Raw genomic sequence first — 15,567 nt, 5'->3', positions numbered from 1 at the left:
CAGCTCAGGTCATGAAATAAGGGTCGTAGGATCAAGCCCCATGTCAGGCTCCACGCTGAGCATGGCGTGGAGCCTGCTTAAGATTCTCTCTGCCCCTCCCCAACTCATGCTTGCTCTCTCTAAAAAAATAAATAAATAAATAAATAAATAAATAAATAAATAAATAAAAAAATTTTTTAAAATAAAGGCTAATGGCTGATTGCTTATTAGGTACCAGGCAGTTTTATAAGTACTTGACATATTTTAATTCATTTATTCTTCACAATAACCCTATGATATAGGAACTAATGTTGCTTCTGTCACAGTTGAGGAAACTGGGGCAAGAGAGGTTAAGAAAATTGTCCAGAAAGGGGTGAAGCCAAAATTGGTAAAGGGGAGTTACAGAATGAATAAGTCACAGGGATGAAAACCACAGCATAGGGAATATAGTTAATGGTATTGTAATAGTGTTGTATGGTGACAGGTGACAGCTACACTTGTGAGCACAGCAGAACATACAGAGTTGCTGAATCACTATGTTGTACACCTGAAACTAATGTAACATCGTGTGTCAACTATACTTCAATTAAAAAAAGAGAGGGAAAAAGAAAATTGTCCAAAGTTAACTAGTAAGTAGCAGAACCAAGATTCAAACCCAGACAGTTTGCTTAGATTTCTCCTATTTTCTTATGCATGTAAAAAGATGTTTATCTGCCAAAACTATGAAGACAATAAAAAGATCAGCAATGGGGGACAGGGATGAGTAGGCAGAGCACAGAATTTTTAGGGCAGTGAAAATTCTCTGTATGATATTGTAATGATGGATACATGTCATTATACATTTGTCCAAAACTACAGAATATACATTCCTAGAGTGAACCCTAAGGTAAACTATGGGCTTTGGGTGATAGTGATATGTCAATGTAGGTTCACTCTTGGTTAAAAAAAAGCATCATTCTGTTGAGTGATGTTGACGATAGGGGAGGCTATGCATGTCATGTGTAAGGGCAGAGGGTATATGGGAAATCTCTGTACCTTCCTCTCAATTAAACTTAAAAATTGATCTTAAAAAATAAGTCTTCATTTAGAAAAAAAAAGATGTTTCTCTTATTTTATCCAGGATTTCTTTGTATCTTGCAATAGGAGGATTTTTGGTTATCTTGTCCTACATAGGCTGGAAATACAAGTACTAACAACTGCTTTACCCTTAAATTTTATCTTTTTTTCTGCAATTATCTCAAATGGGCCTCTGCCTTGTTTAGGCTGTTTCAAATCACAGGCCTAAATATTTTTGTATTACAGTGTTCAGGTGACTAAGACATGACCCTCATCTTCAAGATGGTTGGTCTTATTGGAGGGCACAGGCAGTAACTGAAAATAATACCTTTTGAAAATGATAACAGTAGTGACATGTGAGACAAATGACTTACACATAGTAGGGTGTGATCAACTCTTCTATAGAGGGTGGTCCAAAAAGGCTCATCTCAGAGGAGGTGATACTTATAAAAACAAAACAAAAACCTCTTTTTCCCCCTTATCATAATAATATACAATTATTTTTAAAAATTGAATACAAAAATTGTGAAGAAAAAAGTAAAAAGGTAATTTAACTCCAGTCATCCATAAATAACCATTATTGACCTTTTTTTTAAAGTTTATTTATTTTGAGAGTGTGCAAGCAGGGTAAGGGTAAAGAGAAAGGGAAAGAGAATCCCAAGCAGGCTCCACACTGTCAGTGTAGAGCCCAATAAGGGGCTTGAATTCACGAGCCATGAGATCATGACTCAAGCTGAATCCAAGTCAGAGTTTAACTGACTGAGTCACCCAAGTGCCACTACCATTATTAACATTTTATTGAAGAAGTCAAGGGGCACCTGGGTGGTTCAGTCAGTTAAGTGCTGGACTTCGTCTCAGGTCATGATCTCAGTCTATGAGTTCAAGCCCCACATTGGGCTCTGTGCTGACAGCTCAAAGCCTGGAGTCCGCTTCAGATTCTGTGTCTACCCCCTCCCTCACTCACGCTCTGTCTCTCTCTCAAAAATAAATAAATATTTTTTTAAAAAGTCAAAAAAGAGTGCTGGGAATAGTTAATAATATCTAGCATAAGCACAGGGAGTAATACTGTATATGTGTATATGTATGCATAAAATACATTTTATGCTTATGTATATGTGTGTGTGTGATAGCGATAAATATATGCCATCCTATTCTATGTTTGCATTCACATAATTTTATACAACTTACTTTATAATTTGTTCATATATAAACTCTGGAAAACTAAAGGTATTTTTTATTTCTGATTTTAAGTTCTTATTTTCTTAATCAACCTTACCAGAGGTTTGTCTATTTTACTGATATTTTCAAAGAACCAACCAAAAAAGTGTATCTTTGGAAATTTAAAGCACACATTTAAATAATTCACGGGTCTGGGGCACCTGGGTGGCTCAGTTGGTTAAGTGTCCAGCTTCAACTCAGGTCATGATCTCGTGGTTCTTGGGTTCGAACCCCGCATTAGGCTCTGTGCTGACAGCTCAGAGCCTGGAGCCTGCTTCGGATTCTGTGTTTCCCTCCCTCTCTGCCCCTCTCCCACTCACATACACACACTCTCTCTCTCTCGCTCAAAAAAATTAAAAAATTTAAAAATTAATAAATAATTCATGGGTTAATGATGAAATCACATTGGAAATTAGAAAATACTTGGAACTAAATAACAAAAATACAAATTTGTGGGATGCAGCTAAAAAAAGTGATTAAAGGGATACTGTAGTTCAAAATTAAGTCATCAAGCATTCAACTGAAAAAATTAGAAAAAGAGCCAATGAGTAAGCCCCAAGAAAGCAGAAGGAAAGACACAAATTAATGGGAAAAAAATAACAAAGAAACCATCAGCAAAAAGTACCAAACGTTCATTCTTTCAAAGTATAAATAAGAAAAATCTTTGACAAAATTGAAGGAGGGGGGTGGAGATCAATATCAGAAATGAAATTGAGCAAGTTAATGACACATAGTCAGAACTTTTTAAAAACTGTAAGTGAATATTATGAACCTTGGACAAAATAGACAGTTTTCTAAAAATTGTAACTTACTAATAAGCCTGACCTCGGTAAGAAATAGTAAACTAACGGGGGGGGGGGGGCCCTGGAACTACTAAAGACATTGAACGAGTAGCTTAAAATGTAACTGTGAAGCAGTTGTTGGCTCTTATGGTTTAATCACCTTCCCTCTTGGGATAGGGAATGTCGAAGTGTCCTCTTACGTTTCGGAGCGGTTGGCGAGGTTCCAAGTATCCCCACCCCGCTAAGGGGGCTGAACTTCAGAGGCACAATCAAAATGACTCATAGGAGTTGAAACTGCTCAGCGACAGGCCAACCCTTTAGGTCAATATATGTACTGAGGACATTAAGAAGGTCTTAAACAAGGGAATGTTGCCTCTCCTCAACAGTTAGCTGGCAGGAAACACACGGTTGGTTTTCACGAGTTCTGAAATCTGAAATACTAGACAAAACTAGCTGGTGTAACAAAGCAGCTTCTGAGTGTTACAAAGTGTAAGCCTTTTTTACAGAACTCGGAGCCCACGTAAGTCTGAGAACTTGAAAAACAAACAACAACAAAAACCCTAAATAAACAAAAAACTTAATGAGAGCTAAAAAAAAAAAAATTCTTTATGATTAAATTTTGCAAAAAGGCAGGTGAAGGAGCCGGGATGCATTCACACAAAAGTACTGCGGTACAGACGTTTTAAATCGTTAGAGCGGGCCACAGTGTTCGCTGCGCTAACTTCCTTTGGAAAAATACCAGGAGGATTTCAGGTGACGAGCACCGGTCCCGGGGGACCCTGGCCCCGCACCCCATTCCCGAGCTTCGGCACCCGATCGCCGGCTGGAAGCCGCACAGCTCCGCCTTCTTTGCAGCCCGCACCCAGAATCTCCGCAGCCCTCCCGGCCCTCCCGCTGCGCCCAGCAGCCACCCACCTCCTCGCCATCCTGGCCCAGGGCGACGCCCAGGCCCTTGAGCCCCTCCTGCAGCTCGCCGATGTCCACCACGCCGTCCCCGTTGCGATCCAGCTTCTGGAAGAGGGTCTCGAAGTGCGTCGGCGGCGCCGCGTCCTGGCAGGCCGCCGCGGGCAGCACGAAGCCCCGCAGCCAACGCAGCATGGTCCCAGAGGCGCGGGGCGGCGCAGCCCAGAGGAGTCACCGGGGCGAGGACTTGGGGGGTGGCGGGTGCGACGAGGACCAGCGCCCCGGCCGCCGCCTGGCTACGAGGAGCCCGCCGGGTGCAGGGCGCAGGAGCAAAGACCCCACCCCAGCCCGGTTTGGCGCGCAGGGAGTGGCCGCTCCAGCTGCTGCTCGGGGAGGAGCTCGCCCGGCGCCGGCCTCCCTTAGAGGCGTGGAGGGGCGGGCCTAGCGCTGCCTAGAGCGGAGCAGGAAGTGAAAGGGCTGCCGTGGGTCTCCGGAGGGGCGGTGGGACAGGGGCTGGGGAAGGGGGGGGAGGGTGGTACGGGGAGGAGGAGGTCTGCTCGCGCCCAGTGGAGCTGTCAGAGAGGCAAGTTCGAGGAGCAAGCCCCCAGAGGCTGGGGGTTTTAGCATACGCAGGTTAAGTGCTGGGGCGGGGGGAGAGGACGTTCGAAGCTCAGGTTAACTTCACGCCCCCTTTCCCTAACGGCTTGGAGTTTCAGCAAGCTGCCCGGGAGGTAGTCCTCTCTGCATGGAAAGTGAGCCATGTCGGTCGGCCCAAATATCTGACTTTTTCGTGTGGCTCCACAGATACTACACTTCCAGGCCTGTTTTCCATTAACAAAAAGGAGGAAGTTGGGTGTTTGCACACCTGGGATGGGAATTCTTTAAGAAACAGAGAAGTTAAGGGGGCGCCTGGGTGGCACAGTACTTTCAGCGCCCCACTGTTGAGTTTGGCTGAGGTCAGGATCAGACGGGTTCATGGGATGGATCCCCTGCGATGGGCTCTGCGACAACAGCACGGAGCCTGCTTCGGATCCTCTGTCTCCTGTCTCCCTCCCTCTCTGCCCCTCCCCCACTCGCTGTCTCTTCAAAATAAACATTAAAAATTTATTTAAAAAAAGAAACAAGTTAAAGCTGAAAGCAATTTAAAAAAACAAACAACACCTAAAACTAATACAGTATTACATGTCAATTATGTCTCAATACAACTGGGGGTAAAAAAAAAAAAAAAAAAGGAGAAACTCAAGGGTCTTTGGCAGAAAAGATCGACGTTCATCCAGGTGGGCAGTGGTAAAAAGAGGGACTACTTTGCTCTACAGCTTAGTAAGATCTGACCCTGACAAATCATAGGGAGCATTTGCCAGCAGTACTTACCGGGAGGACCTCAGGCCCCTCTCTTTCAAGAGGGGTACAGCTACATGGCTTAGGGCTTCCTTCATAACATGGAATAAGACAAGGAACACCGGGGATAGAGAGAAAGTGGCAGGGTCCTAATTCTTCTGCTGTGCAAACTTGGAAATGTGGCATAGCTTCTCTATCAGCCTCTCATCAGTAACATGAGAGTATGAATATCTGCCTCATAACAACAGGGTTTTACATTGTATGGGAAAGGTCTTAATACTCTCAAGTGCCAATAAAATGAGATTCACCAATTGTAATAATTCCCTGTTCATCCACCAGCCACTTAATAGAAACTGTTGTTTCATTCCTCTTATCTGCAGGAGCTATAACTCTGTACTTATAAGGCTTTCCCCACATCCTCTGAATAACTAAACAAAGACTAGTTCTTCCAACAAAACCCAGGAACTCAGACCCAGAAATCACTTCCCCTCATGCCATTTTATATATCGAAGGCACAGGCGAATCTAGAGTTTGTAAATTGAGGACTGCCTGTTTAGTTACATCATTGTGAGACCAATCTCTTCATACTACTTCTGAATTCCAATCTTGTTATCAATTATCCTCTTCCTTTGGAAATGCCTTCTAACCACATCAAATTTTCTATCTGTCCTTAAAAACCTCTTTTAACCACCACTGTGGATACACTGTACTCGAAGAGAGGCTGCTTGAAGTAGTCCTCCCAGACTTAAATGTTTTTTTCTTTTTTCTTTTTTTGTAGTAACTAGAGGAATTAACTGTCAAAACTTGGAGAAAAAATTTTTTAAACACAAAGCCTTGTACAAGAAAGTTTACAGCAGTTTTATTCATGATCATCCAAACCCAAGAACAAGCAAAGTGTCCTTAAATGAGTGAATGGATGAGCGATCTGTGTTGCATTCATACAGTGGAACACAGTGATAATAAGGAGTGTCTCACTACACCATATAACACGCTATATGCCATTCTGGAAAAGGCAAAACTATAGGGACAGAAAACAGACCAGGGTTGCCAGGGGCTGGGGCGTGGGAGGTGTTGACTATGTAACAGCATAAGGGAGCTTCTGGGGGTAACAGAGCTGCTTAGGTTTTGATTCTGGTGGTGGCTACACAACTGTCACTTTGTTAAAATGCACAGCAGTGTATACTAAAAAGGTTTACTTTCGCTCTGTGGAAATTATACCTCATTAAATCTGACTGTAATATCTGACTTAAACATAAGTAAAACAATAAGAATTCTTAGTTCAAAATATCACTGTGAAAATCAAAACAGTTTGTGACTTATTACACAAAAGTATGGTTGCAGACCAGCAGCATCAGTATCACTCGGGAGCTTATTAGGAAATACAGTCTCAGGACCACCTCAGAGTTGCACTTAGGCAAAAGACCCAGTGATCCTTTCCTACATCAAAGTTTGAGAAGCTTTGCTGGTATAAAGTAATGCCACTCAAAGTGCGGTTTGCACACTAGTGCCAGACTACAAGCTCTTCCCTGTTCGCAACAAGTTTAGTCAGAGATTAAGAGGAAGCATCCAGAAACATAGAGTACTTTTATATTTGTTGAGTCTAATAATGACTCCTGGATTGTCTTTTTAATTTGAATTCTCTAACAAATCATTTTTACTGTATTTCACAATGGTTTATGTATCCACAGTGGATTAAGAAAACACTGTTGGGGCGCCTGGGTGGCTCAGTCAGTCAAGCGTCCGACATCGGCTCATCTCACGGTTCATGAGTTCGAGCCCCGTGTGGGGCTCTATGCTGACAGCTGGGAGCCTGGAGCCTGTTTCAGATTCTGTTTCTGTCTCTCTTCCTCTCCCCTATTCACTCTCTGTCTCTGTCTCTCTTTCTCAAATACAAAAAATAAAACATAAAAAAAAATTTTTTTTAAGAAAACACTGTTACTTGGGGCACCTGGGTGGCTTAGTTGGTTAGGCGTCCAGCTTCACCTCAGGTAATGATCTCATGGTTCGTGAGTTCAAGCCCCACATCAGGCTCTGTGCTGACAGCTCAGAACTGGAGCCTGCTTCAGATTCTGTGTCTCCCTGTCTCTCTGCTCCCTGCCCCCACCCCGCCAATTGTACTCTGTCTCTCTGGAAAGAAAGAAAGAAAGAAAGAAAGAAAGAAAGAAAGAAAGAAAGAAAGAAAGAAAGAAAGAGAACACTGTTACCATACAGAATAAAGGTAAAAGTAACAATACAACTTCCTGCATGAGAGAATAAAATTTTACATAGACATTTAAACACACGCACGAGAGACAGCATCCCTACCCATTTCTATGTTGATAATTCCCAAAGACCAGTGGCTCCGGCAGAGATCAAAAGGAGAAACCCTGAACTCAGATGTCCTTAACCCAATTCATTTCTGTGGTCAGGACAGAAGTTGGGAGTTCAGCCCAATTCAGCTTGCCTCACTACCATCTTCCATTGGGACGACCTTCAAACTTTATAAATTTCATCTATTTTGGTCTTCAAAGACCTTTTTCAGCACCTACCTTGAAAACCTTGTAGTTAGGAAGAATCCCCTTGAATGATCATTCTAGATGTTCATAGTTTTAGCTGGTAAACAAGTTTGCCCTTTTTACCTACTGGACCATGCAGTTACTGTGGGTGCTAAGAAAACCAAAGTCTCAGCCTCTCTACAAGGAATAACTCTGTGTCAAAATTCTGTTCACTGCTGTCTCAAATTTAAGGAATTACAAAGTGGGCTATGTAAGAGAATTCAATTGGTTCAGGGTAAAGCCATCACCATCACCAGAAAGCTAGTTTTATCATATGTATTTTAACCTTGAATATCCAGGTAGTCTTTAGAGAGACAAGAATCGTTTTAAGTTTTAACTCTATCTAAGCTACGTGAATATTCCCTTGAGATTTTCCAAGTCATGTATGAGACAGAAATCCAGATAACCAGGAGAATTCTGTGTCTTGCTCACTACCCCTCATCATCCACTACCCCTAACCACCCAAAAAAGTAAATGCAGACATGGCACTTCATCACTGGAAGTTTGACATCATTACTAAATCGTGTAAATACTTCCCATTTCAAAACAGTTGTGTCAAGTTCAAACTGGCTTCAAAACCACATCCCTCACTACTTTGAAAATAACTATGTAAAAGACTGTGTTAAGAATGTCTTCAGTTTGTGAAAATTTATGTGAATTTTGTTCTGAAGGCTGATAGATTTAAAATGAAAAAAAGCACATCTATTAAGGAATCAATAATTATGAAAATTAGATCAATATTCTATATATTTTTGCTTGTAAAGCCACCATCTCTCTCCCCTCCTTCCCTTCCATCCTCTCTTCCTCCCTCCCTCCCTCCCTTCCTTCATCACCAGTTAAACGTCATTAGGCGGGCTTGAGGAAAGCTGCCCAGAACGGGTCAGAGCTCAGGGAAAGAAGATGGGCAGGGCAGCAGCCTCCTGGGTGGGGAGGCTGGTTACATATAAGGGGCTTGAGCAAGTAAATAAATATATTGAGGATAGTAAGAGCTAGGCTTCCTGCTCTCAGAGAAAGGAGTTAGAAACATGCAAAAGAGAAAGCTAGAAAGAACCCTACAGTGTTGCATTTGAATTAGTGGTATTGGTGCGAACGCACGGTTTTAAATATTCTTGGATACAGAAATATAAAGAGGTCTTTGTTCTCATAGGGCATACAGTTCAGTCAGAGGAAACAGGAAATAATCATACCTCTGGGGTTCTGCAGCTAGAAGAAGTTTGGGTTGTATAAATAACAATAAAATTAAGAATCTATAAAAACAATTTAAAAAATTGCTCCCCTGGCATTTAAAGTTACGCTGTGCAGAGGTGTCTGGGTGGCTCAGTCAGTTGGGCATCCGACTTCAGCTCAGGTCATGATCTCACAGTCTGTGAGTTTGAGCCCCACATCGGGGTCTGTGCTGACAGCTCAGAGCCTGGAGCCTGCTCTGGATTCTGTGTCTCCCTCTCTCTCTCTGCCCCTCCCCCGCTCATGCTCTGTCTCTCTCTCTCTGTCAAAAATAAATAAACATTTAAAAAAAATTTAGTTATGCTGTGCAGAGAGAAATTTCCAATGCACATTTTCCTATTTTAAAATGTTCATCACTCATTAAAAAAAATTTTTTTTTTGAGAGAGAGACAGAGAGCACAAGTGGGGGAGAGGCAGAAAGAGAGGGAAACACAGAATCTGAAGCAGACTCCAAGCTCTGAAGCTGTCAGCAAAGCCAGACGCAGGGCTGGAACACACACACTTGAGCTCATGACCTGAACCAAAGTCGGACGCTTAACAGACTGAGCCACCCAGGTGCCTCCATCACTCATTTTTAAAACATAAATTTTTGCTGGTTTTTTTTTTCTTTCATGCCTTTTTGCTATATATATATATATATATATATATATATATATATATATATTCAAATTTTTGATGTCTTACATTAAAGTTTGCATACGTCTTTGTGATGTCTTCAGACTCATGATCACTTGTATATTTGTACTAATGTGACTGTACTTGTATCTTTGTAGTAAGTTTCAAAGAGTTTGAGAGCAATTCAATTTGCAGAAAGTTCATCTCTTGAGTACATTTTCAGTGTTGTTCTCCCAAAGAAAAAGCCAGCATTGGGGAAAATGGCCACCATGTAATGTTGCTAACATCTCAATAGAGGGTGCTGTTACCTAAAGGTGAAGGACGGTCAGAGCTAAATAGAAGCTGGAGTGGGGGAGTGAAAGCAGAAGGGGATCCAAGGAAAGGAAGAAAAGTGGGTCTTTCTTTTTTGGTCATCAATATAGTTATAGATACCTAAACTACACTAACAAAAGATACAAACTGAAATGTTATTTAAAACCTGGGTGTAACAATATACTTTCTTTCCATTAAAAAAAATACTCTGTCTATATCCATTCCTGCACTCTAACAAAACTAAAGTAAATCAACAGAACTATAATACATTTACCTTTAAAAGTTATTTTATATATTGCAAAAACAATGCATCACATCGGCATACTTCCTCTGTCAATAACAAAATCTAAGGTTCCTCTGGAGTCTGGAACTTTATAATCCTTGTGAATGATTTCTCAGTGACTCCATCATCTACTTAAGCCCTGAAGTAGATTATGTAACTCCAAATTAGATAATGTGCTCCAAAAAAGGCCAAAAGATGGTTAAAATTCTTTTTGTAACCCTTGACATCTTCTGCTGCCAAAGTGTACCACTTTTTTTTTTTTTTTTTCATGTTTCTCACTGCCTTTGATCAGGTCTTTATTCAAAATTAGCTGTCCAAAATGATTTGACTTTTATGGAATTTTTTTTAAGTGTCCCACTTTTTAAAGTTGTTACAGTATTGATACATTTTTGTTGTTGTTGATTTTACTTAACCCTTCCTTTTTATGACTGTACAGCTTCAAATGTCTCCTAGATGTTGGCTCTATATAAGGCACTATAATACTTGTGTGTGTAAATACAATAAATTTACAGTCATATTAAAACTTAATTTTTATATTTTCTGTTTTCAAAACAATTTTTTTTTACCAAGACACCTTAGAAGTCTATCAGGAAATAGCGTTTGGAGAGTCAAAATGCCAGAAATCCCACTTGCGCTAACTTAGCAATAGGAGGAAGGACTACAGCTGGAGCTGGGGTGAAATGAGAACCCCGAATTGGAGTAGCCTTGAGATTCTCTCACGTTCTCTGCTCCCATCTGAGCTCTTGTTTCCATCTTTTCCCACAGTTCACCTCTGTGTTCTACACGTGGTAGAAAGCATGCTTGCAACAGCTCTCAGTTTTATGTCATGCCCCCTCAGGCGCCAGAGAGAATCTCTGCTAACACTCTCTGATAGAAAGTCTCCAAGTCTTCATGCCGGACTCCTCTTGGGGTTAGGCGCTCACCGCTGGAATAATTAGCCATGGTCCCAGGATTATGTCAATGCTCTGCAGTTCCCAGGGAAACCAGATAAAAGGAAAGGGGAGAAGGGCATTTTCTGGAAGAGGATATAGATGTACAGATAGAGTTTCTTTATTAAATGTAATTGCTTTGGGCTTCAGTATATCAGATTTTATCTAATTTGTCAAACATCCAAAAGTCAGTTCCACTTAAAAACAAATCAGATAAAAACAATAAAGTATCTCTGAAACTATTATTCAAGTCAACGACAAGATGAGATTCAATTAACAAAAGCTAAATTCATACTCAACATATAGGAACACAAATTTTATATAAGGTAATGCAGAATGAACAGGCAGTTAAGTAGAATTTTAGATTAAGATACCAAGACCACGGATAACCTATTTCAAAATGATATGCACGACCATAATGCAGAATTTTCAAAGGAAGTCATGGTGGTAAGTGAGAACCCTCACCGATACTGAGGGTAAAAGGGATTGCATTAGAAGAGGATATTTGGAAAGAGCTGCTGCTGCATTGAGTCCCCTCCTCTACCCAGCCCCACCTTCCACCTGGGGGAAGAGGTACGTGCCCCTCATCTCCAGCTTAGAGCAAAGAGCTTTAGTGAGACTCCCTGAAAATCTGACACGAGTTTTGAGGACTGATGGACTGTGGACAGAGTTACGGTTACAGAATGTTTGCTGACTGTTATCACCAATAAAGTGAAAGAGAAGTTGCTGCCATAGGAAAGTTACACAGTCTGTTGAAACAAAGAATGTATGAATGTTTCTTCTGTATCAGATGTGAGCTGTGCAAGGTGCCTCAGGGAAGGACTGTGTTGTCTTGGGTCCTGTCTAAAAGGGCTGAAGGGCTGTCTAAATTCAGAGATAAACTTCAGCAGGAAAAAAAAAGTAGAGGCATCATCAGTTGTGTAGAGATGAAGGAAGGAAATATAACTGACCAGCCAGGGAGAGTGCATGATACCCAACAAGAAACTACAGAATAGAGTTTCCTAGTGACTGGGTGGGATAGGAAGTCTCCACGGAAACCACGAAAGAGCCCCATTAAAGAAAGATGTCAGGGCAGGGAACTCAGTGCGGCTCCTGTCAGCATGTTAGTCACAGAAGAACCGGCCTCCTGGCCTTTTCCTCTCCTTTCTATTCTGTTCACAGGCTAGAGAAAGAATCCTGGAAGGGGAAAAGAGAGAAGCCAAACACGCCCAGCCCCCTCATTGCAGAAGGCCTTAGCAAAGGCAGAGGGAGAAGTTCTTTACCTTCGAGATCGCAGTTGTGATGACTGCACTGCACCCAGCATATTATTTTTTTGAAGAACCTTTTGTTAACTGAAGCAATCAGGAAAGCTGTGGGACTTGCCCCAAATTTCATGTAGAGCAAGCACCAGCCCCACACGAAATAAAGTCAAAGTGACTCTGGGAAACACAGTTAAATGGCTTAGTAATTCCATCCCATAAGTTATGTTTGTTTTCCTACTTAAAATACTCAGCTGCAAGGGTCTCAGTAAATATAGAGATATTTAAGAAAAATGAATGAATACAGCTGTTAGAGTAACATCCTAAATTCCAGATAATCTACTTACATTATTCTCATTTAAGTCTCCTAACAATCTTCCAAAGTAGGAATTAATGACCCCCCCTTTTCAATATTTATTTAGAGTGTGCATGTGTGTGTATGTGAGCAGGGGAGGGGCAGAGGGAGAGGGGAGAGACAAAGAGAGAGAGAGAATCCCAAGCAGGCTCCACACTGTTAGTGCAGAGCCTGACCTGGGGCTCAAACCATGAACCATGAGCTCGTGACCTTAACTGAGATCAAGAGTCAAATGCTTAGCCAACTGAGCCACCCAGGTGTTCCAAAACCCTTTTTTTACATATGTGAAAACTATCAGCAAGATTGAGTGACTTTCTGACAGATACCAAATGTTTTCACTCATGTGGATCCTGAGAAACTCAACAGAAGACCAGGGGGGAGGGGAAGGGAAAATAAAAGTTACAGAGAGGGAAGGAGGCAAACCATAAGAGACTCTTAAATACCGAAAACAAACTGAGGGTTGATGGGGGGTGAGGGGGAGGAGAAAGTGGGTGGTGGGCATTGAGGAGGGCACCTGTTGGGATGAGCACTGAGTGTTGTATGGAAACCAATTTGACAATAAATTTCATTAAAAAAAAAAAAAAGATTGAGTGACTTTTCCAAATGACAGTCATGATTCATGTTCCTATAGATCTGGTCCCAACAACCATGTCCTTTCTAAACACCACCTTAGTTCCCAGGTCCTTCCTAGACATTTTTAATTTCCAGCAAACTTACCTAAAATCTCTGAGCTCTGGTTTCTTTGTGGACAAGTCTGGATTAGTAATACTTTTTCTGCCTTTCTCTAAGGGATATTGGAAGAATTGTGAGATAATACACTATAAAGCACTTCATTAATTCCAAAATATTGTTACTGGAGGAGGAGAGCAATATCTTATCGTCCCTTCTTCTGCAGACAGAAGAATTATCTTGGAGGCAACCATATTTTGTTTGGGACCGTACATCATCATCACAAATTGGGATATACTACAGCACTAAAAGCCATTATATCCTCTCTGAAAAAATTCAAACCAGAAATGCTTGCTTAAAAAATAAGTTTATTGGTCTAAAAGCCTAACACTGCTACCAATAAAAACCCAAAGTAGAAAATGGAGACCATTCTTTTTTATCATTGAATTAAAAACATGTATTTGGGTTATACAAATCATCATCAATCTAATTATGACTTGCCTGCAGTAATCCAGAGTGCACATGAATGAATGGAGTAAGGCTGGCCATGATGTGCACCTGTCTGAATTTTCTTTAGCCAAATTTATTTGTTAAATCTCGGAAGAACTTCCCACTGCCCACGCAACATCTTGCACAGACTTCTTGGTTGCTTTTTTTTTTTTCCTTTGTGACCTGATAGGGTGAGTATATATATACAACATTATGAGCACTTTTTTACCAAACTCTTCCTAGAACAAAGGTCATTTATGAGACAAGAGGTGATGGCTAAGAAATCAACTGTAATAAAATTACTAAGTTTTAAAAAATGGATTAAAATATGTCTGTTTTATTCTTATATTTTTATTGTTTAAATGCTGTTGAAGGCATTTAATCTTAAAAACAAAGGAGCTTCATTAGCCACCTATGTTGTATTAGAATTTTTTCAGCCACCTTAAAATTCTCTCCTTTATAGGGGCACCTGACTGGCTCAGTTGGTGGAGCGTGCAACTCTTGATCTCGGGGTTGTAGGTTTGAGTCCCACATCGGGTGTGAAGATTACTTAAAAAATAAAATCTTAAAAAAAATTCTTGGGGAGCCTGTGTGTCTCAGTCAGCGTACAACTTCAGCTCAGGTCATAATCTCACAGTTCGTGGGTTCAAGCCCCACATCAGGCTCTGTGCTGACAACTCAGATCCTGGAGCCTGCTTCAGATTCTCTGTCCCTGCTCTCTGCTCCTCCCCCACTCATGCTCTGTCTCTCTCTCTCTCTCTCTCAAAAACAGATAAACATTTTTTTAAAAATATTTAAAAAATTCTCTCCTTTATAATTTCTCTCATTATTTTTAAATGACTTTTGTAATTTCATTTTTTTTAATGTTTATTTATTTTGGAGAGAGAGCACAAGCAGGGAAGGGGCTGATAGACAGAGGGGGACAGAGGGTCCAAAGCAGTCTCCACCCTGACAGCAGAGAGCCTGATGCAGTGCCCGAACCCACAGACTGTAAGATTATAACCTGAGCTGAAGTTGGACGCTCAATGGACAGAGCCATGCAGGAGCCCTGCAATTTCATTTCTGATTATAAAACTGATATGCATTTGTTGTATGAAAAATATAGAAAATCACAGAGGAAAATATACTCATGATCTCACTGTCCAGAGATTTAATTTAGATATAGTAAACTCTATCTCTCTCCCACCCGCACCAACTCTGCTTTCTATGTCTGCTTTATTGCATATTTCTTCTTTAATAAAATAATCTCAAATTACATATAATATTTTGAGTACTGCTTTTGCTAGATGATTTAGTATAAACATTTTCCGATGTCATTAATATTCTCCTACATCAACATTTCAAAGAACTGCTTAATGTTGTAATGAGTTACAGATTTAAACTAAGATTTCATGAATACATATTCATTACAATTCTTTGCTATTATAAACAATAGAAAATATAAACACTCCAGTAGATAAATCTTTTTTAATATCTATGATAATTTCCTTAGGATAAATTTCTAGAAGTAAAATTGCTCACTTATGGCTTTTTCTTCTTCTGCTAAGTATTGTCAAATTGCCCTCCAGTAAGTTTGGACTAATACACACTTCCACAGGTAGTGTATGAAAGTGCTTTATTTAATTAAAAATGCAATTAAATAT

At 40.7% G+C, this 15,567-nt stretch overlaps 1 protein-coding gene across 2 annotated transcripts in view; it reads right to left on the bottom strand.

Annotated features, from left to right (window-relative positions):
- Positions 1 to 4,340, bottom strand: part of LOC131504273 (mitochondrial adenyl nucleotide antiporter SLC25A24) — a 61,278-nt gene extending 56,938 nt beyond the window's left edge. Inside the window, exon 1 of one of the 2 annotated variants that reach the window (XM_058716348.1) lies at positions 3,951 to 4,340. In XM_058716348.1, coding sequence (XP_058572331.1) covers positions 3,951 to 4,133 — 183 coding nt within the window. In that variant the 5' untranslated portion in view covers positions 4,134 to 4,340. The remainder of the gene's footprint in view (positions 1 to 3,950) is intronic. The other variant, XM_058716349.1, reaches the window with a different exon arrangement.
- Between the last annotated feature and the right edge of the window lie 11,227 nt (positions 4,341 to 15,567).

The sequence above is a fragment of the Neofelis nebulosa genome, chromosome 2 (genome assembly GCF_028018385.1).
Source record: "Neofelis nebulosa isolate mNeoNeb1 chromosome 2, mNeoNeb1.pri, whole genome shotgun sequence".
Taxonomy (NCBI): domain Eukaryota; kingdom Metazoa; phylum Chordata; class Mammalia; order Carnivora; family Felidae; genus Neofelis; species Neofelis nebulosa.
This window is presented reverse-complemented; position numbering and strand designations above follow the sequence as displayed.